Here is a 24,400-nt window from a genome sequence, read left to right as displayed (position 1 = left end):
CAGTGCGCCCCAGGGCAGCTGTGGCTACAATGTAGCTTGCCATCGCCTGTGTGTGAATGGGTGAATGACTGAATGTAGTGTGAAGCGCTTTGGGGTCCTTAGGGACTAGAAAAGCGCTATACAAATGCAGGCCATTTACCATTACCAAGAATGTTAGTGCTAGCAAACACTAGCAATAGGTCAGCAAGTTTTATCTAGTGAAGCCAAATAGGAATATGGCCATCAGTGGAAGACTACATTGAAGCCCACTACATCTAAAATATCAAGGGTAACCAAAAAGAGAAAATTTGACACTAAAATACCTCATCTTGATTTGTCTAACTCAGCATGCTCAAGCTTCATAAAATCTTCAAATAAACTATGGACTGGCAATGGCCAGAGCACCCAGCACTCACTGCTAAAATGGGTTACAAACCGTTGTTTCATCATAACATCTGAAAAACAATAACTAAGTGAATACAAGTTCTACTTCTCACCTCAGCAGCCACAGGAAAGTCCAGGTCGAGAACACAGTGACAAGGACTGCTGCTCAGGCTGTTGTCACCACACCTTTCTACGCCCCTTCCTCCTCCTCTCTCCACTCCAGCTCCATGAGCTGATGCTGGTCTAACCAAACCCACCAGTGAGGTACAGAGCTGACTTTTGGTTTGACTGTAAGCCTGCATGTCCCTATGGACATGCCTGGGTTTGGGAAGCGTAGATACTGGGTCCCTTAACAGATGAACTGGGGGCTTTTGGTTGACTGATGTGTCAGATACCTTTGAAACAGGAGGCAAGGATCAGTACAAAATAAAATACATAAAAATATTTCACAATGTAGTTGTCATTTTCATGTTCTACTAAAATGTGTAGCCTAACCTCTGAGTAACTTCGGCGACCCTGGAACTTAGCTCGTAGGCGGCTGCTAGTCTGCTGATGGGAATAGGAGATGGACCCTTCAGTTGAGGACATAGGAGATGGGGGAGTGGGGAGGAGTCTGTCAGGGGAGAGTGAGGCACGCTGGGAAGAGGTTGGAGAGAGATGCTGAGGAGCTGTGCAAGAGCAAGAGAAAGATGAATAAAGAAAGGAAATAACAGACCTGAAAACAACTTCTGCTTTGTCTAAATATAACACCAGTCATTTCAAAAAATTACACATTACTACATAGTTCTGATGACTAGAGAGCGGCTAAGTGAGGAAGTAAGGCTGGAGGTGGAGATTCAGTGTAATTTCATGTTGCTGTAAGTTAGTGTAATGCTGATTGCTAAAGTAGGCTGGTGCAGATAGAAAAATGTTACATTTTTCATTTTTACAGAGTCCATTTACATTGCACTTCTAGCAACAAGAGAGCATATACATATACCAATGGAAAAGTACCAAATCGTATTATGTTGCTGACGTACACTGATTTAGCCTACCTTGATATGTGCAGATAGATATGAACTAAAATCATAGTTTTGCTTGGTTCTTGATTACCCTTATTGCCTTTTCAATTTCATTACTGTATTTTTTTAAATGTGTAAGAATTGCGAAGACTATCAGCAGGCAAAATCAATAGCTAAATTAGTGGCTATAGGGTTTGTCCCATAGATAGTTCACTTAAGTTTACTGTGGGTGCTGACATGTGTCCAACAAGTTACTGCATAGCTTCCAATCAAGTAGAATCCAAGTAGAAGTTGCAGTGGTCACGGTATGGTCATCTATACAGAAGGCTGATTATACCTCCTGCAGTCTGATGTAAACAGAGGATGTTTGAACTCTTTCATCATGATCCAACAACTCCACAGCTAACATGAGTTGCTATAAACTATCAGCTATCGACTAAGATGAAAGAAAGATGTTTATTACTGTTTCACAGTAACACTTGAGCCTCGGTACAAAAACTGTTCCAGTAAGTGGGTACAGTACATGCAATTAAAATGAAAAACTTTCAAGCTGGTAGAGACTTTTAGCATATCTACAGGACAAGTCTCTCTGACAAATATTCTACCACAAAATCCACAAATTAGTCACTCTTTCAGGTTGCTTACCAGGCTCCTGTGAGACATGCTGCAGAAGGTCACTCTGCTTTGCAGCCAGACAGCGAACATGACCCAGCTCCTCTGTGAGCTCCGTGTAAGCTAATGCCAGGTTAACCCTGGAGCACACACACACAGACACATTCATATACACGCATAAGACAATGAACTATAGACTTATATTTAAATATTTTTTGTAATTAGACTTACTGTTCATCTCCGGCTTTCTTTATCCATTCTACGTCACAGTGTTCACAGTGAGAAGACAGGTCCTGTGACTGACACAGACACACAAGGATCTGTGGTTAGAACTACCAATCACTGAAGGAAAACACGAGATGTGACTGAAAATGATAAATGTTTATAAATTAATATTATTATAAATTAATATTTGGGAGTATGTAAAATAAATCTTAAAGTCTATGCATGGGATAAATGATTGAAAACCTTTAGTCTGGACTTTCCTCAGTATCCTCCTTTTATCCACAGTCCTAACAATTTCTGAAGATTTATTCATTTATTTTAATTTAAGGGTTGTTTTTTTTTTACCACAATAACTCTGAAAGCCTGCAGCAAGTGGCAGTCCAGGACTGTAATTTGTTTGTTGAATTTGTTTTAAAATAACCTGACATATAATGGACAATAGCTGCAGCTTATAAACTTTAATGTTAAAGCGTGGCTGCATGGCAGCACCTTAGTCAAGACTGCCTAAGTGTGCTTTGTTGACCCACAGCAGTTGTGAGATCACAATGTCCTGCAGTCCATCTGTACTCGATCATGGCCAGTTAAGCATTTAAAGCAATTGTGAGGTACCTGTCTTTGTGCTTCCCGCAGCTTTGCTACCTCGTGCTGCAGCCTCTGGACCTCAGCCCTCATTGCCTTCTCTCTCTGAAAAGCCCCCTCAGCCTGGTTCTGCGCACCCTCCAGCTCAGCCTCCAGCTGCTGCACCTTCAGGTCCAAAAGGGCATCCAGACTGCAGGAGCTCTGCAGTGTCGGCCCTGGACCATCTGAAAAAAAAAAATGAAAAAAAAAAAATGAAAAAAAGAAATGACAGCTTCACATATATCTCCCTGCTCTGGATTTCGCAGTGTAACCCAGTTTGAGCAGCGTTAGCAAGGAAATGCTGTTTGGCAGGAAGCCGCAGGGGGTGCTGGATGTCATTAAAGAAAGCTGGGAGCAAGGTCCAAGCTCAGGTAAGAATGAAATTCAATATGTTCTGGACCTAAAAGCAAAGCTATACACACTGGGGAGGTTATCATGGGAAAATTTGCTCTAGGCCGAGGAACATCAGCAGCACCTAAGATAATTTTTGCTGGGAGATAAATTGCTTGTATTGCTCCCTTCATCCAGCTCACCAAGTGGCAAGGGCCATTCTTGGTCACACGACAAGTGTTACCAACACATTGACTATGAATTGGTGCTGTTGGAGCAGAGTGGAGCCACAGAGATTAAAGTTCCCATTGTTGTTTATTGTGTCTTATGTGTCATGTTTCTGGTCTGCCTGGTTAATGCTGTCATGCCTGTGTGGTGTCATGTTTTCCCTGTTTATTTTGAAAGTCCAGTTTTCATGTCGTTGTGTTTTAGTTTACATTTCCTGTGCATCATTATGTTCATCCTAGTCAGCTGTTTCCTCATGTGTCTCCACTTCCCCTGATCACCTCATGTGTGTATTTAAGTCCTTTGTCTATTACTGTTCATTGTCAGGACGTCTGCCAATTTTCCTCACGTCATCTAGTCACAGTCATAGTTTTACCTTTTGTTATCATGGTCAGTCATAGGTTCAACATAATTTATCATAGTTATGCTTGGTGTTTCATAGTTTCATGTTTTCAGCCGAAATAAAGGCTCGCCTTCAGTTTGCAAACCAGCTCCTTGCTTCCAGTGTCTGCTTCTGGGTCCGCTCCAACAAACACACCGGCGCACCCCGCCGTGACACTATGTCCCAAAACCAAGAAGGAGATGAAGCAGTACATGGGGCTGGCTTGTTATTACTGCAGGCTCTTTTAAACTTTGCTTAGCTGACCAGCTTCTGACCTCACCCGAAAGTGTGTCCCAGAACTTTGTGGGTGGTCAACTCTGTTCGCTGTTACCTCCTGCTGTCCGGATCATGCCCTAGCAATTGTTCCATTGCAAGAAAGGATTCCTTTGTTGAATTATGTCTTTGAAAATCAAACTAGGAAAGGACCGAACAGGAATCCGAGCAGAGAGCAGAGTTAATTCCAAGAATGAAGGTTCAAGTTGGTCCTTAAATACCCTCACTTTATTGTAGCCCTATGATGAGCAGGTGTACCTAGACCACAGCAGAGACCAGCTCCGCCCCAAATGGAGGAGAAAAGTAAAACGTGTCTTCCAAGGTTGGAAAAAACAGGTCTCAAACTCCCCAAACATCCACACTATGACAGGCAGACCAAGGATGCTTGGCAGCACTACTAAGGTGTTTGACTAACGAATGGAAGAACAATCGTAATCATGAAGGATCCTCAAAACGGTCCAGTACCATCAAACCTGCTAATTGCCTGCATCTTCACAACATAGAAGCTCCACTAAGGCATAGCAACCAAGCTGAATAGGCACATGAGTAAACACATGAGCGCGGAGTACATACTAGAGGGCCATCGCCCTTCGATAGTGGAGAAGACCAGACAGCATTGCTTGGATTGACTACAAGACAGACTATGACCCAATGCCACACACACACTGTACAAGGCTAATAGTGCTCTATAGCATTCATCAGGAATGCCCCCCCCTGCTGTTGGTACAGAAGAATAGCGGGAATAGAATATGTAAAGCAATGAATTTGTGAATGTGACAGATTTTAAATAAATGGAAATCCTGAACTATAACAATGACATATACAAACAGTATAGTTTTTACTTGCACTTTATGGATTAGGATATTTCTCCTACTGCTACCATAGACATTTATTTAAGCAGATGTGCCCCTGATATATAAAGAACCCACCTCTCGGTATGTCTAGACTGGCATGGAGTTGAGACTTATGTAAGTCTTTGCTGTGCAGCTCAGTGCTGAGTTTCTGCAGGGAACTATCTCTCTGCCTGAGAGCTGATTCGAGGATGCGGATCCTGTCCACGTGCTGCTCCACTAGAGTTGTCTGTCTCACACAAATGGAAACACAGCAAATTGCAACTGAAACCCAATCTGCTAGGAAATACCTCAGCACAAAATGCGTTTAACAGTACAAAACACATTATTATGTTTGTATGTATTTACCATTTTGTCCAGGTCTCTCTGGACATTGCTTTTCTCCAGGTGAATCTTCTCGTAAGCTTGGATGACTTCTTCCAGTCTCTCTTCTCTCTCTTTGCTCTTTTGGAGCTGAGAAAAATTATTTCTAACAATTTCAATTAATTCCAAATGAAATACAGTATACTACAGGTATCTAAATTTCAGGAAGATATGTTATGATATAATTTTACATTTTAAAAGGAGAAAAGTTTCTCCCATTATGAAGGCCTCCTAGTTACTGAGACATTTGCCATGGCTCAAATGTGTGTTATTGCTTTGCGGTTCCAAGAGGTAACCCCTAGGACTTTTTTTTAGCATTTTTTTTTCAGTCTGAGGATCTGAAGTATGTCAATGAGGGCATGATAGTTAATCAAATCTGAAAATGAGAGACTTCCTGAACAGTTAATGTAATATTTCTCTTAAACTCCTTGAATTAGAGCTTCACTGTGCAAGTACAGTGCTTGTGGTCCTGACTGCTGTGCAACATCATAACAGTCTGGTATATGTCTCATCACTGTTTTGCCTGATGCTCAGCTGTGTGTTCACTATTTGTCAGATTACAAAAAATCCAAACAAGGCTGACAGAGAAAAAACCTCAACATGATTCACATAAGAGACTTGACCAGACACATCTAACTGGTGTCATATAAAATGACTAAGACAACCCACTCATATAAGTTGAAGAGTACTGCATGTCAAATTTTACCTCCTGAGTGAGGGAGTTGATCCTCTGTTGTAGGTTGGTGGTCTGTGACTGGATAGTGCTGGTATCTTTGATGATGGGCTCACAGGAACAACACAGTATTGTCTCCTCTCCAAACTCAGTAATCATAGGGAACTGGGGGACAGGGCACAAACAAAGCATTCCCAACACAGAAATGTTACTGTATGCTGTTTTGTGTATGGGGTCTAGGATGTGTGGATATGTGTGTGCGCCTGCTGCTCTCCACCTTGACTTCGTAGTGTTCGAGTTTCCTTTTAATGCTACTGTTCTCCCTCTCCAGACTGGCTAGTCGGAGCTTGATGTCATGGTAGGCAGCAGCCAGGGCCAATCCAGATGGCGGATACATGTCTTCTGGCAGACGACTGGGTGGCCAGCGGATGCCATGCGCAGCCACATCATCTCTGAGGCCCTCTCCTCCTCCCAGCAGCCCCAGCTCCCCTCTGCTGAACAGATCCATCATCAGTTAGCTACAAGGGAAAGAGACAAAATGGGGGAGAATTGTAGAAATTCTCCGCTCTGTTAAGTTACAATAAACTGATCCGTAAGGCCAGTAATGTTAGGTTAGCACTGTTGACGTCCTGAGTTCAATTCCACCATCAGGCCAGGGGCTTTCTGTGTGGAGTTTGCATGTTGTCCCCATGCTTGCATGGGTTCTCTCCGGGTACTCTGGCTTCCTCCCACTGTACAAAGACCTGCAGTTATTGGGGATAGGTTAATTGATTAATCTAAATTGCCCAGAGGTGTGAGCGCTGTAACCAAAATAATTTCCCCTAGGGATCAATAAAGCATTCTGATTCTGATTACTGCAACAAACTGGAATGGGTGAACAGACAGAAAAACTAGTAGCCATGTGACCTCACCATGCTCCTCCACACCCATTTCACATAACAGGAGCACTAGCAGCAATAAATGTATAAAAGCCTACATCCTGACAGAAGTTAAAGCCAGTGTGTGTGCAGCCAGGAGTTTATATGTTTCAATGAGGTTGGAGAGTAGAAAAAGATCACTACCTGTAATTTGATACATAGAAGTGGGGCCTAAGACTAATTGATGGGAGCTAACCAAAAATACTGCTGAATGGTGATATATTATTCCATCGTGATCCATCATTATCATCAGTTTTGACATCCAAAACTTTGAGTTACAACATCCAACACTATTGTCAGAAATGCAGCCATGACGATGCCTTTTGGTACTCTCTGTACAGTCCATACCTGTTAACAAACAGATAATAAATATTTGAGTCAAAAGAAATTGAATTTGGATTCATCACTCCACCTGCTCCAATGTCCAGTCCAGTTTGTGTGTAATTTTGGTTACTTATCCTTTTGTCCCTATTTCCCTTTATTATGAATGGCTTCTTGAATGCCACCACTGAGACTATTTCTTCAGCAAGTAGTAGTAGATCAAGTGATCAGCCAGATCCATCTCTCATCTAGTGTGTCAGTGTCTCCGATTCTGTCTGTTTGTTCTATTATTTTTTATATGTAGATACAGTACTGTTTTGTCTCTTGTGGTGTGTGCCTTTTTATGCTTAACTGATTTATATATGACGGTGGCCGAACAGTTGCCTAACAAACAAGAGACTTTGTTATGGTTTGAAAGGTCTTCAAAAACCCCGGAGAGCAACTCCACCAGAACATCTCCTTGGAAGCAAAATGTAATGAGGGGTGGCTCCCCACTGTTTTCACAGTACTGTATATTTTATTGATTGATTGATTAACTGCAAATATCCATTCCAAATATCCTTAATGGTATAAAGCAGCGGTCTCCAACCTTTTTTGCGCCACGGACCGGTTTATGCCCGACAATATTTTCATGGACCGGCCTTTAAGGTGTCGCAGATAAATACAACAAAATAAAACTAGTACCGTTACTGAAAAAAAGAAAATTTATTCATAACCAGTGTTGGGTAAGTTACTTTAAAATAGTAACTTAGTTACATTACTAGTTACTTCTCTCAAAAGTAACTCAGTTACTTCAAGTTACTCGTTACTTTCAAAGTAACTAGTTACTAGGGAAAGTAACTTTGGTTTTACTCAGAATTCTCTTGTTAATGTGTTGCTTCCATAACTTTGCCAGTCTTCTAGCTTGCTTACTTGCCACAAGTGCACTGTGCCACCTACCAATAGAAAGGAAAAGATAATGTGCATATTTCCACGAGAGAAATCCCACGCCTGGACCGTCATTGACTGCTGCCATGATTCTAGCCTACGTCACAGCGTCATGTGCGCCTTTTACATCCAACACAAAAACTGCAGTCGTGGTGCTTTCGATTGTACTCAGAACTCGGAAATTCTGCCTTCTGAATAGGAAGATGTAGGTAACACCAGACTGCAGATGAGCTGCATACAGGGCTGGACTGGGACAGAAAATTGTGCCCGGGCATTTTGACTAGAGACCGGCCCACCATTATAGGAAAAATCATAAAGCCTTTGAATGAAAATAAACACTGTTGTGACAGTGATGTACACTGTTCTGATGGTATATATGCATCAATCTATCAATCGTTTGTTGTAAGATTCAGATAATTATTTTTTAAAAGCTAGACATTTTAAATGAGAATAAGAAAGAAAAGTATTTCTTTGTGCCCCCCTTCCCTGTTAATGCCCTACCTGGCCCCCTGGCAACACTTTGCTAGATCCGCCCCTGCACAGTTACCAGCTGTCAGCTACCTAAAAAAGGATCCTGGTGTTATTTGTCTCTCAGAAACAGTTCATAACTTCCCTTCAACTCATTCATGTCACCTAAAAGGTAAACCTGTTTCTCCATCACCTGTTCAGCTCTGATTCAGTAAGGACATCTCCTGGTTTCATCTTCATGTTTCCCTCTCACCAGATAACCAAACCATATCATGACCAGCAGCTTTACAGCTGTGGCTCCAGCAAACATCAGCTGATACTAGAAATTAATATTAAATAAATTCTAACAACAGCTGATCAAGCTTAAACGTGCTGCTGTTGTTTAGCGCGACATCCGCTGGTTTCCTCTTTCGGCGCAAAGTGGGCGATAAACAAACAAGAGAGCCGATCAGCTGATCATTGATCAGTTTCATGATTGAAGTAGAAACGGGAGAGGGAGGGGGAGAATGAGAGAAGAAGAGGCAGCTGTGCAGCAAAGACACAGAATAACTCCAGCTTTGTGTCTTTTTCATTGTAGCTGAATTACGGGACAAACTGTTCCTTTTCACCTCAATAAGAAACGCGTAATATTTTCTCTGAATACCAGACGGGACGGTTGGCAACTCTAATAACTTATGAACAAAATAAAGTTCAACATCATTAACTTCATAGCACCACCCAGCTGTATAGAAACTCCGTCATGCTAGCTAGCACGCAGTACGGAAAAAGTCAGAATAACGAAAATAAACTCCACCTAAACTTGGTTCATATCTGACCCAGAGAGACTGCAGGTCATAACTTCTTACCTGAAGTTCAGTTCACACTTGGACCGGCGGCCGCCTCGGGTCTCTTTTCCTTCTGCGTCCCTTTTCCTTCATCCACCTGCTGGCCTCCACCACTTGCTAATGTTACTGAATCTGTGGAAGCTCCGCGATAGCCACCACACGAAGTAACGAGTAACGACCCTATCTAAATCCCAGTAACGAGTAACGCGTTCCTGATTTTGGCATAATAACTAGTTACCGTGCTCGTTACCACAATAATAACGTAGTTACTGTAACGCGTTACTTAATAACGCGTTAGTCCCAACACTGTTCATAACACACGTGAAAAGACCCAGGAAAACCAGAGTATAACGATAAAAACGATAACAAAATAACGCTGAAAACCGATAAAAACCCTGAAAACTCATACATTTCACACCTGAGCCTCAACTCTCGCGGCCTCGGTACCAAACAACTCACGGACCGGTACCGGTCCGAGGCCCGGGGGTTGGGGACTGCTGGTATAAAGTTTGCATATGGATCTTTAACAGACCAACAACAGCTCAGGACAGTTTGTGGAACAGAAACAACATGTAATCTATTGCTTGTGATTCTGGATACTGTTCTCATGCATACTGAGTCATATCGGTTTACTTGAAATTAATATTTTCAAATAAAAAAGGAAAGAAAAAGGAATGGCTGGCAGCAGAGAGTCACTCAAACATGTGACCATGGTTAAAACCACACATTTTGTTCATGCTGAATGTAACAAAAAACATAATTCCAATGCACCCCCTACCATCCCACCCCTCACATCAAAGTCTCTGCCTCTCTCACACACATTCAGCCCACATACTGCCTGTGTTTGTCGTCGTTTTCCCCATTTTGGCTCTAAATTTTCAAATCAATTCACTTAGCTGTATTATTAAGGGATTTTTACAGAAGCACAATCAGCATCAGCCAAGGACAGACCAGAGCAAGCCCGTATGTATTCATCACATGGTTACCCCTTTACTAAAACACAAACACAGTGGAGTCTACATCCATGTTATCCACACACTGTTTCTACTCTATACTTGAGTTGCTCTTTGCTGATGACACAGGCTTAACATCCCACAAGGAAGACACCTGAAACAGCTTGTTACTTGTCTCTTCTATGCTTACAAGGAATTCAGGCTTGCTGTAAGTTTAAAGAAGATGCAAGTCATGGCACGGGGTAAAGATCACCCCCCAAAACATCGCTATAGATGGGTACAACCTACAATCATTCTTTATAGCAGTGAAGCCTCGACCAACTACATGAGGCATGAGAGAAAACTTCCACTTGAGGTGCCTGCAGTGCATTCTGTGGATTCAAAGACTAAACAAAGTGCCCAATTCAGAGGTCCTGAAATCCACAAACATGGACAGCATGTTTGCCCTTCTTTGTGAGTGGCACCTTCATTGTCTTGGCCACATCAGTCAAATGGAACTTGGCTGCATCCTTGAAGGACCTGGCAAGTTGATGAAGGGCTTGCGACCAAGCAAGACCAAGCACCCATGGCTGCACTTTAAAGATGTCTGTAAAAAAGACATGAAACTGTGCAGCATAAATACCATGGCATGGAAACCCGGCACACTTGATCGCTCAGTCTGGCGCCTCACTATCAGGAGGGGAGTGGAAAAGGCAGAGGAAAACAGGGCTGCACACATCTCTGAAAAGAGAGCCAGAAGGGAGGCAGACAAACACCAGCCTCATCAGACGTCTCCTTGTGTCTGCGACGCATACGATTGAGACTGCCACTCATGGACAGGACTTCTCAGTCATGCACACTGATGCTGGCATACCTGAAAGAACACCTGTCTGAATGTTACAACATCACTTCTTGACACGGAAGGATGCCGCCGCAAAAACTCTTCTGATTATTTATTGGAGTTTATATGATATGTGGAGGCGCGTGGTCTGCGGTGCCGCTGCATGGACCACAGATGCACCTGAGTGACATCTGCAATCACGCCTCACCAGGTTTAAAGTGTGAACTAGGTTTAAAGGTTCTGTTATAGACACCTTTAATTCTACTACATGAAGTTAATGCTAAAATTACTTCTGAAGTATGATTAAATATAAAAATCTATGTGGTTCTTTGAATAAAAATACAAAGATTATTGTTACTCTTGCCCCAAATAAGTAGAAAATACAAAGAAAAGAAATGTCATGTTTTTTGTTTTTTTTCTTGGTCTGGCTTCAGTGGGATTTATCTCCTCTATTGGCCAACTTATTATTCCAGCTGGGTATCTGATGACTAGTGGGGCATATGTATTGAAGGTGAGTTAATGTCTTACTTGAAGTAGTATACAGCTTGATGTTATTCATGTACACAAGGTATCTGATGGTCATTCTAGTCCTGAATGTATATTCCAGTCTCTTCCACTCTTCGTGATGAGCTGGCTTAGGGGGTTGAGGCCTATGCGGAATAGCTGCAGGGACCGTGCATTACCTTGGTATATTCTGCACTTGAAGGTAGATAGTGCCTTGGAGTTGGCCTTCAGTGTTGTCTTCCACGTTCAACACTGAGTTCCTGATGAATGTTATAAGTGCATTATTAACCTTGTAGTGCTAAGGACTCCAGTATCCATGTGCTGTGCATTGAGTCACAGAGTGCCTTGTAGCCAATACAGACAATGCTCGGGTCTGTCTGGTCAACTGCTCTGTGAACCAATAGCTGGGGCTTTACGCCCTGTTGTTGTTGTTGTTGTTGTTGTTGTTTTTTTTTGTTTTTTTTGCAAAATGTCTCTGAAGTGTGCTCATATATTGACTCATGTGCTTATTCAACTTGGTTGCTATGATATCTGAGAGGAGCTTCCATGTTGTGGAGAGGCAGATAATTGGCCAATAGCTTGATGTTGTTTTACCCCTTTGATAAAATTCATACTGCCTTGTGTTGGACAGTATGAATTTTGTGTTTCCTTTTGGTTTCATCTTGTGTTTTGTGTTAATTCTAATTTTGTATTAGTTCTTAGGGTTTGGTGCTTCCGTGTTTTATCAGCCCTACCTGTGTCTGTCCTCTGTGCTCTGTTCGTATCCCCGAATTTGTGTTGTAAAACAGTCTGTGTGTTTCCTGTTTTACTTTGTAGGTCTGTGTCTCGTCTTGTGAATTAGGTTCGGCTGTGCTCCCCTCCTGTGTGTCATTCCCTCATTACCTTGTGTGTATTTATAGTGTGTGTCTGCTCCTACACCTGCTGATTTTGTCTCATGTGTGCCAGAGGCCCCCATGCCTGCTGGTTTTGCCTCATGTGTGCCAGAAGCCCACGTGCCTGCTGGTTCTGTGACTGTTTTTGCTGGGGGGTCCGAGGAGCCCGTCCAGCCATAACCATCATTGGCAGCTTCTGCTGGGGGGTCCGAGAAACTGCTCCAGCATCCTGCTTTTGCTGGGAGGTCCGAGGAGTCGCTTCAGCTTGCTGCTTGCTGCTTCCAAGAAGCCCGTCCGGCCATCAAAGCGGTCTGCCGCGCCGTCGTCTGCAGCGCCACCGCCTGCGGCTTCCATGCCATCGCCTGCAGCGCTGCCACCTACGACATCCACGCTGTCATCTGCAGCATCAGCATCATCCTCGTCTGCAGCATCGACATCATCCTCACCTGCAGCTTAAGCCTCACCTGCAGCTTCAGCATCAGCTTCAGCTTCGCAGCATCCTCATCCACGCCTGCAGCGTCAGCATCCTCATCCACGCCTGCAGCGTCAAGCATCCTTATCCATGCCTGGTCCAGCCCCAGCATCAGCCTCGAATGGTCCAGCTTCAGCTTCGGCCTCCTGAACTGTTAACGCGCTGCCGCTGTCACTGCCACTGCCTTCTGCGTGGTCGGCCCCCTAAACTGTCTCATCCTGGTCTTCTGTGGTGTCGGCCCCCGGGTCAGCCGCCTGACTTCTGTTTTGAACTGTTCACGGGCTCCTGTGTGTGTTAGGGACGTTTTGTTTTGGGTTCCTGGAGGTCCTGTTTTGTTTTGGTCCAGTTTCCCTCCATCTATCCATCTTTCACAAAATATAACAGTGCACATTCCTGGCACAGTGTTGCCAGTCTTTTCTGCCATCTATCCTGCATTCAAAAAGCACTACCCAAACCCCCATGCACTGGCATGCTAGGTTCTGTCCTCTATCTTTTAAGACATATGAACTCTGCTGTGCGCATAATTCCTCAAGGCGTCCCTTTACTTCTCTAGTGCTCTCACTAGCGTCATCTGCCCAGAATGTTGGCACCCTTGACTTGTCCAGCGCCGACGGCGAAGCTTGTACAGGGGTTGGCCACGTGGCAAGCGATGGTGCAGGTTCCACAATAGAAGCTCCTGAAAGCTGAAGGCTCTGCCTACCATTATACTTTTAAAGAACCACAAGTCACCACTATTAGGGTGAGATGGGACTAGGAGGTCTTTACAATAAGATGGAGCCTGATTATTGAAGTGTGTCAGGAGAAGCATTTTAAATGTATCTGTGAAGGTTCTCAGTCCTCCAGGTCATCGTAGTCTAAGGAGCTTGGAAATAAAAGAGTCTGGACTTCTTTAAGTTTTCTTGAAGACGTTTCACCTCTCATCCAAGAAGCTTCTTCAGTTCTAGGTGCAATTGGTTGAGAGTCCCAGATTTTAAGCCCTATGGGAGTGTCCGCAAGAGGGTCATGGACCCTGTATTGATCCTCTACCTAATCACACGAGCCAAGGTGTGAAAACGGTGTGGGACACAATCAGCCAAGGTTTCAGGTGAACCCATAGTGAAACCTAGCCCCACCCTATCATGTGATTTATATTATTTATTGAGGTCAAATGGCCCAGGATGTGAGTGCTATATGTTAAGGTGTCTGGGAAGGGATCTCAAAAGCTGGATTATAGACATCAGACTGTTGGTGTCGTAGCCACCTCCTCTTTCACTCCTCTTTCAAGCCATCTGTTTTCTCTATCCAAAATTTTAACATTGGCATCCTTGAAAGAGAGACCTTTAGACTCAGCTGTACATCTGCATCTGAAGGATAAATGATCTCTTTTTTAAAATCCAGATAACCCAGGGGGGAAAGCTGTTTGTGAGTCTGGAGGTGTGAGAACCTTATAAACCTAAGATACTGTCTGGAGGGCAGCGGGTCAAACAGGTGGCAGGCAAGATGCAAGAGGCCACCTGTGATGGCCCTTGTTTTCCTGAGACAGGAGCAATTGACGGCCTCCAGGGTGGCGGAGGACAGCTAAAATAAATAAAATAAATAAAAAATAAAGATTTTTTTCAGCAGTGTTACCCTATGTGCATGCTTCCTGTTCTCATCTGTGGCCAGACACCCAGGCAATAGGAAACCATGCTCTCCAATGAGGTGCGGTAGACAGTCAACAGCAGCTTCTGGTCCAGGTTGTTCTTCCTGTGTTTACAATAAAACTTGTAAAAACCTTAACACTGCTCTGTATTGTGTCTGCGCTTGAATCCACTCATAAGTACTGGCCTTCAGGTGCCTTGACACCACCGACTCCATACAATGACTAACATAATTTGCGGCTATGCAGCAGAAAGATTCAGTGTTGTCAAGAAAGTAGATACCAAGCCCACTTACACAAGAACCACTTACACCAGAGCCATCAAGATCCAGCTGAGGCAAGAGCTCCATACCTTCAAAAAACATATAAGGTGTAGTGAGAAGAAAGAAGAAACAAGCTGACCTTCAAGACATCCTAACGAGGTAGAAGGTTGGGGACCCTTCGGAGAGCAGAGTAGCAAGGATCTTCATGCTGACCGTCACTTCGAGGACAGAAACATCAGATTGTCATCGGCAGGAAAAAGGGATTATAACCAGATGTACCATCTCAGTCATCCGATAAGAGCATTTATGGATGACTGTTACAACAACATCAGTTCCAGGAGTTAACTGATGTTGTTGTAATATCCAGGAGGTAAGGACATCTTGCAAGGCCTTGAGAAACTTCACCTTTACCTGGGCAAGGATGAGCACTAAGCCCACCAAATCAAACTCTATGGTGCTAAAAAGGGGGAAAGTGGCTGACAAATTCCGTCTTTCTTAGATAGGATTGGCATCCCCTCCATATCAGGGCAGCTAGTGAAAAGTTTTAAAAGTTGTATCACTGAACAGGCAGAGAGAGCTGTGGAGGTGGCCAAGTCATTCTTCAGGCAGAAGGATTTGGTGGGTACACTGGCATCCAGGAGAGCTTGCTTGTTTTTTCCCCCCCCAAAAGCCTCACATGGAAAAGGCTAGGGAAAATGAGAGAGACCACATAATCCAAGAAGAGGACTGAGCAGATGTGAAGGAAGAGCAAATGTGTAGGACAGTGGGGCTCAGGCAGCAGGTGGCCTGGACAAAACGGGAGCGTAAGCTACAGTGGAAAATCACCTGAGGAACATCATGCAAGCGGATGTCCATTGTGTCTGATTCCTCATCCATGCCCTACCAACCTCAGCCAATCTCTATTATGTGGGGCAACCATGAGACACCAATCTGTCAGCTATGCTCAAAAAGGGGATACTTAGAACATCTACAGAGTAGATGTCCAAAGGCTCTGCAGAAGGTTGCTACCACTGGCGTAACAACCAAATGCTGAAAGCAGTGGCAGAAAGCATTGGCAATGCAATCTTCTCTGGGAAATAACATCTTGCCACGAAGAGGAGAATTGCCTTTGTCAAAGCTGGAGAGAAGCCCTGCCAACAGCAAAGGACAAGGTCAGGTCTTCTCTACACAGCCTGGAAGCTACAACCCCATTTGGGGAAGCAATTGAAGTTCCCCCAGCACATTGCTAAAACATCCATATCCATGATCCATGGACGGTTGCTGCTGGGATGCAAGCTGGGGTCTGATCAACTTCAGCTGGGACTGGATTTGAATGTGTAATCTCTTTTGTTTACTTTATTTTTTCTTCTTTTCGCACTGAGAGAATTGCAACTCAGTTTCGTTGTTTAATGTTTCATTGCTACAATGACAATTCACTAGCAGGTACCACTTCCTCGGTAACGATGGGCAATGAGGGATGAGGAAGTGTGAACTGGCGCTGCGGGTTGGGGAAGGCCTTGAAGGGGACTGGCAACGGCTCTCGGGCCGGGCAGATCCCCATGTACTAACGAGAAATAAATGGAGGAAAGGAAGAGAGGAGAAGAGAGGGATAATGAGGGTGGGGCATGAAAATGAGAACAGCAGGTATTGGAGAAGGGGGGGTTTTATAGCCTGAGGCCGGAGGGGGCGTGAAGGAGGAGTGGTCCCGCTCCTGAAATTCAGATGATATCTCCACTAAAGAGTCTGTCTCTGTTTTCTGATGTGCTGGTGTCATGCGTTGCTGTGTAGCAGGCAGGTTGAGACCCAATATGCAGAACTCAGAGACAGAACTAAACTCAAAACAACTTTACAAAAAAGTAGACGGGGCAAAATTACAAGAAACTCAGGATACTAATGGGGAAATGCGAAACACACAGGGAACACAGTGATGGGAGGTACTGTGCCGAGGCTTCAGAGCACATGTAAAGACATATAAAGAATAAAACAAGATGCATAAACAGAGACAGGGATGAAGACAAAAGAACGTGACATAGACAAAAGATAAATAAACATGAAGACAAGACTGACTAAGCACGGAAGATCTAAGAGAAAGGCAGACATGACAAAGGGAACACAGGAGGACAGAAAAAACAACCTTGAAGAAAATCTAAAAATGATAACTATAAATACCAAATATGAACAAAAACACAACCTAAGTAAAAATCCCCTCCATACAACTCAAAACTGAACACTTCAACAAACCAAGTCAAACAGAGAATATCACACACACACAGCTGGATAAGCAATTCCAATCCAGGAGGTCCTATCTCACAACTTACAGAACTCAAAGAATCTTTGCTAACATCTTGTTGTCAGATACTACAGTCTAGCATAGTCCATGACTCCCCACGTTTCTTTTGGCAGTAAAAGGCGGACCAACAGAATATAAGGCAAGTGGCCATAATGTTATGCCGTCTGTGTCGTTATACTCCTCTGTTATTGGTTGGCTTGTACAGGTTTCAGTAGCATTTAAAGTAGGAGAACTAGTAAAACTCTCTGTATTGTACTCTGTATTTGTAATCCCTATACAGATTGAATGTCATATGTGGCTGTGTGACAGGCAAGGCAGAACCCAAACACAGGACTCGAACACAAGGGAATTAGTTTTAAGGTGGCAGCTATGATGGCCAAATTAAGCTTTCTGAAACATTGAAACTTGTATTCAAAAAGGTTTCATTACTCGAAGCTGTTCAACAGTCCTCTTTTGTGCCATCTTGTGGCCAAAAGTATGAAGAGCAGCTTGAATAAACAGCTTGAAATGAACTGCTTCCTACAGAGCTGAGTTGACAGTTTCTGTTTAATATCATGTGACTGAGGTGCTTTGAACATGTTTTTATATATGTATGTATGAATTTATGTATGTATTTATGGGGGGGCGGGGGGGAGTGAAAAAGAATGATTATTTGATTAATAAATACTTTTGATAAATAAACTTTTGCTTAAACGTGCTGTGTTATGGTCTCCTTTTGCTTGACTTCTTGACATTTGAAAGCAAAACATTCTTTATAATAATATACAACACGCTCTTATAATAGGTTGGGAGTATGCTTGTGCTGTAATTAACCAATGCACAGCTACACTTGTATATAATATATTATAACTTATATGTATAATGTATTTTAGGTACTTTTTTACCTTGGGGTAGAATTTTTTAAAAACTAGTAAAATAAAAACAACACATAAGACTGTTCTATTTATTTTTTCTTTAGGAATAGGCAGAATGTCCTCTCTTTCTCGCTGGCTCCATGTCTCTCAATATGTCACACACTTCGCTCTCTCACACAAAATAACAACAACACAGCACAAATCCTGCCAATGATTCCCTTCATTATAAACCATGGAAACAGGTATTGAAGCAGAGACGTACCAAATGAAGCTTCACACATCACTGATCATGTGACTCAGGTTAGCCGAACCAAGCCTCGACACTGCTTCATAAGCAGTGTGTTGTTTTTGGTTTTCTGCACCGGAGCCTCCGCTTCAAATGGAACATCACTAAAAAACTCTAACGAGGGAGAAATTAGGAACTGGGAACTAGAAAACATGGAAAGTATAGGGTACAGGGAACCACACAGCAAACAGGGATGACGCAACAACAAGCAGGGGGAGACTAAAATACACACAGGATAATTAAACGATGAACTAACAGGACAGGGAAAGCAAAATTGAACACACAGTACACAGAGACTGTCAAAATAAAACAGGAATTAACGTCAGCTGATTCAGTCCCAACTGACCTATTTTAAAAAATGTGTCTCATTACCAAGAAACATCTCATGATGGGTAAAAACCAATGAGCTCTCTCAAGACCATTGCAACCTTATTGTTGCAAAACATCTTGATGGGATTTGTCACAGAAGAATTCCTAAACTATTGAATGTGCCAGTGAGCACTGTTGGAGCCATAATCTAGAATTGGTAAGAACATAATTTTACCCTAAGCAGGCCACGACCAGGTGATCCCCGCAAGATTTCAGGAAGGCAGTGAAAAGAATTATCAGAAGAGTTTTCCAAGAGCCAAGGACTAGTTGTGGAGAGCTACAGAAAGACCTGAAATCAGCAGGTAGAATTGGTTGAAAGAAAGCAATAAGTAATGCGCTCAACCATGTATGGACACTCACCACACCGCGTTTACAGTTTGCTGACCAACATTTAGACAAGCCTGTGAAATACTGCCAGGATATAGCCTGATTAACTAAGACCAAAACTAAAGCATTTGGATGCCATAATACACACTATGTTTGGAGGTAAAAACAGACTGCATGTCGCCCCAAAAACACCATATCAACAGTGAAATTTGGAGGTAGGAACAGCATGGTATGTGGCTGTTTTTTGGCATTCAGCATTGGGGGGTGTCATATAATTGAAGGAAAGATGAATGGAAAGATGTTCTGAGACATTTTTGATAAAAAAAAAAAAAAATCCACTGCCACCTACCAGGATGATGAAGGTGAAACGAGGGACGTGTCAGCAAAACAACAATCCCAAACACACAGCCAAGGAAACGCTCATTTGCTTATAGAGAAAGAAAGTAAGCCTCCTAGACTAGCCCAGCCAATGACCTGACCTGAATCCTGAAAACTTTTCCCTGTGTCATTTCTGCATCATTAGTACACATAATTTAATTATGTACTTCTATGGTTTGATTTATTTGCATGTGTGGGTTTGATGGGTTGAGACATTTGATGAGAATTTCATGTCAGTAGCACTTTTAGAAATATATTTTCTTAAAAAATTGGTGACGTGTTCAATACTTATTTTACCCTCTGTATGCACTCACCAGACAATGTATTAGGTTACCTGTTGAACTGCTTATTGCAAATTTTAGCCAATCACATGTCAGCAACTCAGTGCAATTAGGCATGTAGATGTGATCACAATGATTAAAGTCCAGCCTTAGTATCAGAACAGGGGGAAAAAAGGTGATTTAAGTGAAATTGCATGTGGCATGGTCATTGGTGCCAAACGGGCTAGTCTGGCATCAGTGAGTATTTCAGAAACTGTTGATCTACTGGGATTTTCTCACATAACCATCTCTAGGTTATGTAAGCACTGCTCATATAACTAGGTCTCTATTTTAGACCATTCTCTTTTTTAAAGCATGACCATCCAAGTGTGCACAGAAAAGGCACATTTAAGTCATGCTTTGCTATGCATCATTATGCAGAAAATTCAAGAACTGATCATGCAAGTGTCACAACAAAACTGTTTGATTATTAGCTATAATGTGATTGATGATTTTAGTCCAGCAATTTTATACATTCAGTAATAGATGAACACTCAATGCTGGCCGTCAGTGAGAGCACATTTAATCTTTTTCCGAAATTTTATATTAATTTAAGCTTCAATGTATTCTATTCAGTAAGCTATTACAGTGCTCATATGCAGTGGATCATTAGTTTTGGGGAAGAACAGTATTATACTATTTTGGCTGTAGCGCAGGTGATCTACTAATAAGAAGGTTAGTGGTCCATCCTCACTGCTCCAGTCTGCATGCCTAAGTATCCTCACACACTGAACACCAAGTTTCTCTCTGATGTATTCACTGGAGAATGAATGCGTGTAAATGTTAGATAGAAAGCACTTACTAGCACCTGTAGAATATGTGTGAATGGATGAATGAGTCGTGTTGTATAAATGATGTAGAAAAGTGCTATATAATAACCAGTCCATTTATATGATCAATTTGTCTGAGTTATAAATAGGCCATCTCAGCTCATTTCAAAAGCGATTTCAAAAGTAGGGTCATGTCTGTACTAACCTTATTGTGTGAATAGCACGATTTGTGATTTGCACATTTTCGAAAGCCCCCCCCCCACACACACACTTACACTTACACACTTAAGAGGAAATTAGCTAAGGTATTGACAAAGTGTCCAAAACCCGACAGTACTTGAAGGCAACACGTCTAATGCGATTGATAAAGCCTCGCATCTCCATTGCTCCTTTAGTCATAACTGCAAATAGTCACACACGCAAAAACACAGTCTCACTGTGTCAAGTGTATGTCATTATATTTCTCTATCCATGCTTATATTGCACCGGGATAATTCAATCTATACAAAGCGCTATTGTCGAGCAGGGTAAAAAAGAAAATAATCTTTCTGTGATGTAACAATAAATTAATGTGTGTTTTAAAAAAAATCGCTACATCGGTGTTGCTGATGCTTTTCGCCGAGAGCATCCTCCGTTGCGCCACTAAAGCATGTCATCCTGACCCGTTTCGAAATGCAGACATGTTTTAGCCGGTAACATAATAGGACAGCAGATACAGTAGATTGCAGCAACACGCACAATATCGGAAATTAGAAAGAAGAAAGGACACATGCGGCACTAAAGCTACTTTTACTCACGGCTCTGAAGAAACGCCATGAACATGATGGTATCGTTGATCCTGAGGAGGGTCGACATGACTGGAGTCTGACATCAGCAGTGTGTGTGGCGGGGTTGAGTGTACTTCCCCCTCCCCCTTTTAACAACATGGGGAGGGTAAGCGAAAAGATGAATACTGAGGAAAACCAGCTCGCAAAACTTTTTTACTAAACTGTCTAAAGGGGAGTTATTCATAAAGAAACACTTTTGAACAAGGTGTAGGCTTTCTCACATTCTATGACCAGCCTCACGAAAAACCTGAATTGGGTATGGGGAAGGAGAAGGATGGATGGATTGCATATACAGGGGTTAACAAAATCATTTTGGACATGCAACAATCTGTGTGATCTGATCTTCATCTACACACAACACAATATCCATTCATCCACCTTCTTCCTCCTACACAACTTAGCAAGCCTGTCCCAGATGGCAGAGGACGAGAGGCAGGGTACACCCCGGACAGATCGCCAGTCTGTTGCAGGGCAAACACAGAGAGACAGACAACCATTCACTCACACCTATGGTGCGGCCACTTTAGAATCACCATTTATCTAACCCCACTAACTGCACATATGGTGACTTTGGGAGGAAGCCGAGTACCCAGAAAGACCCCACATAGACACGAGGAGCGCATGCAAATCCATCCTGATGCTGGAATTGAATTCAGGACCTGGAGGCAACAGTGCTAACCATCCCATTGTATTCAGACAAAAACAATCTACCCTTCCCCCTTTCATTCCTCCCCTGATGACATTTAATTTTCAATTTTATTCATAAAACGCCAAATCGAAACAACAGTCATCTCAAGGTGCCTAATATTGTAAGGTAAAGACCTTTCAATAATAAGGATACAACCCTAACAGTCAAAGGAGCCCTTTGAGCAAGGATTTGACAACAGTGGGAAGGAAAACTTTTAACAGGAAGAAATCTCCGCCATCACCATTTTCAGGGAGGGACAGCTATCTGCTGTGACCAGGTGGAGGTGATGGGAGGAAGAAGACACACTGTGAAAGAGAGCCAGAGATTAATAAATAACTAAAGATTAAATTCAGAGAGGTGTATAAACACATAGTGAAAAAAGATGAGTAAAGAAGAAATATTAAGTGCATCAAAGGGAAGCCACAACCTAGGCCAATTGCAGTGTAATTAAGGGAGGATTCAGGGTCACCTGATCCAGTTCTTACTATATATGCTTTATCAAAAAGCAACGTTTTAAGCCTAATCTTAAAACTAGAGCGGGCCCCTGCACTGAAAAAAAGAACAGGTTGGATTTACTTCATTCAATAGTGGACATTGGTTGCACACAATTGCTTTGGTTTGCCGGAAACTTAAATAACTTAGTTAAACCAACACAACTTATTCATATTCAATAACCTGTGCATTTTGTGTTCATGAAACGTGATTGAAAAATGTTTAGATGAAGTAAGTTGAGCTCTTGGAATATTTTAATCCTTCACAATTTTGTCATTTTATTCCAACACTATTCATTAACTTTTACCCCAATACTACTTGGTCACTTAAATACTACATGTTGTCTTCATATTACATAATGTTCAACAAAGTCCAGAGTCTAGTTAACATTTGAACCCAGGACCATAATAAATAGCATACACGTGGTGTGTGTGTAGTTGTCTGCCTCTTATAACTCCAGTGATTTACCTGCAGTTTGAAATCTCATGTGATCTTGTGAATTTCATGTCCAGAAACTAACCACTCTTACTAGAATATTTCATGTCATCTCAACAAGAACAAATTAAGTTAGTGAATTTCATACAGATACATGATTTAATTATTGTATCTGGGACTTCCCACCATTTGACCTTAGAGCTGAAGAAGCACCACTAATCCAGAAGTAGTTATCTCACTTGACGCTGAGAAAGCTTTCGATCGTGTAGAGTGGAGCTTTCTCTTTGCGGTCTTACAAAGATTTGGTTTCAATTTCAATTTCATGGATTCGACTGTTGTACCCCAAGCCAGTGTCTATACAAATGGTGTTTCCTCTGGCTACTTCTCATTGTCACGCGGCACGAGACAGGGTTGCCCCCTGTCCCCCCTACTTTTTGCTATTGTAATTCAACCCCTATCTATAGCTTTGAAGGCCCTTCCTCATTTTCATGGTATTTCCCGGTCAGGCCTTGATGTAAAATTGTCTTTATATGCAGATGACCTGCTTCTATATGTTTCTGATCCCTTATCTAGCATACCATCGATTGTGTCTCTATTAAAAACAAGTTCGGCTCTCTGTCAGGTTACAAAATAAATCTTCTTAAAAGTGAATGTTTCCCCATAAATTCTTTAAGTCTTACACTTAAACAATCTGACATTCCTTCTAGACTTAGCCCTGCCGGCTTTAAGTATTTGGGAGTTAACGTGACTCGTACTTTGTCTTCTCTACACTCTTCCAATTTCTCCCCTTTAATGACTCAAATTCAATCAGATTTTCAGAGATGGAAATCGCTACCTTTGTCCCTAATTGGTCGGATCAATGCTGTAAAGATGAACATTTTGCCTCGATTGTTATTTCTGTTTCAGAGTATTCCTATATTTTTACCTAAAGCCTTTTTCAAAAAGTTAGACCAGCTAGTTACATCGTTTTTGTGGGGAGGGAAACTTCCCAGGGTGAGGAAATCATTATTACAGAGACTGACATTTGATGGTGGTCTCGCCTTGCCTAACTTTTTATTTTACTATTGGTCCTCTCATATTCACAAATTGACCCATTGGCTTGAATCTGCTGTGGTGCAAACTGGAGCGCCTGTCGTGCACTTCCTCATCCTTAGAAGCTTTATTGTTCTCTCCACTACCACTTAAGCCTTCTCATTTCACCCAAAATCCCGTGGTACAGTCTAGTCTAAGTACATCTCTGCATCAGTACACATGCCCATCACACAGAACCATCTGTTTACTCCTGGCCTCATTGATGGTACCTGTGTACAGTGGAAGCATCATGATATTAATACATTTAAGGATCTCTATAAAGATGGCACTTTCTTAACTTTTTTAGACCTGTGTTCAGAAACAAATCTTCCGGCTACTAATCTATTCCATTATTTTCAGGCACGGCATTGCACTTCTGCTCTCTTCCCCTCCTTGTCATGGGCTGGGTCGTGTGACCCAGTGTTTGAGTTTTGTGTAT

General features: G+C 42.4%; 1 protein-coding gene across 2 annotated transcripts in view; it reads right to left on the bottom strand.

Annotated features, from left to right (window-relative positions):
• Positions 1–21,350, bottom strand: part of LOC102309833 (TANK-binding kinase 1-binding protein 1) — a 42,554-nt gene extending 21,204 nt beyond the window's left edge. For both annotated transcript variants that reach the window (XM_042220283.1, XM_005926767.2), the window contains exons 1-10: positions 21,246–21,350; positions 6,194–6,434; positions 5,950–6,081; positions 5,229–5,333; positions 4,959–5,109; positions 2,811–3,004; positions 2,208–2,275; positions 2,010–2,116; positions 859–1,031; positions 477–758 (exon numbers count right to left, since the gene is read on the bottom strand). In XM_042220283.1, the coding sequence (XP_042076217.1) occupies positions 477–758; positions 859–1,031; positions 2,010–2,116; positions 2,208–2,275; positions 2,811–3,004; positions 4,959–5,109; positions 5,229–5,333; positions 5,950–6,081; positions 6,194–6,427 (1,446 nt within the window). In that variant the 5' untranslated portion in view covers positions 6,428–6,434; positions 21,246–21,350. The remainder of the gene's footprint in view (positions 1–476; positions 759–858; positions 1,032–2,009; positions 2,117–2,207; positions 2,276–2,810; positions 3,005–4,958; positions 5,110–5,228; positions 5,334–5,949; positions 6,082–6,193; positions 6,435–21,245) is intronic.
• Positions 21,351–24,400: the final 3,050 nt, after the last annotated feature.

Source organism: Haplochromis burtoni, unplaced genomic scaffold (assembly GCF_018398535.1).
Source record: "Haplochromis burtoni strain Fernald_Lab_line unplaced genomic scaffold, NCSU_Asbu1 Contig_45, whole genome shotgun sequence".
Classification (NCBI taxonomy): domain Eukaryota; kingdom Metazoa; phylum Chordata; class Actinopteri; order Cichliformes; family Cichlidae; genus Haplochromis; species Haplochromis burtoni.
The sequence above is the reverse complement of the archived record's forward strand: the minus strand, read 5'-3'. Positions and strand labels throughout refer to the sequence as shown.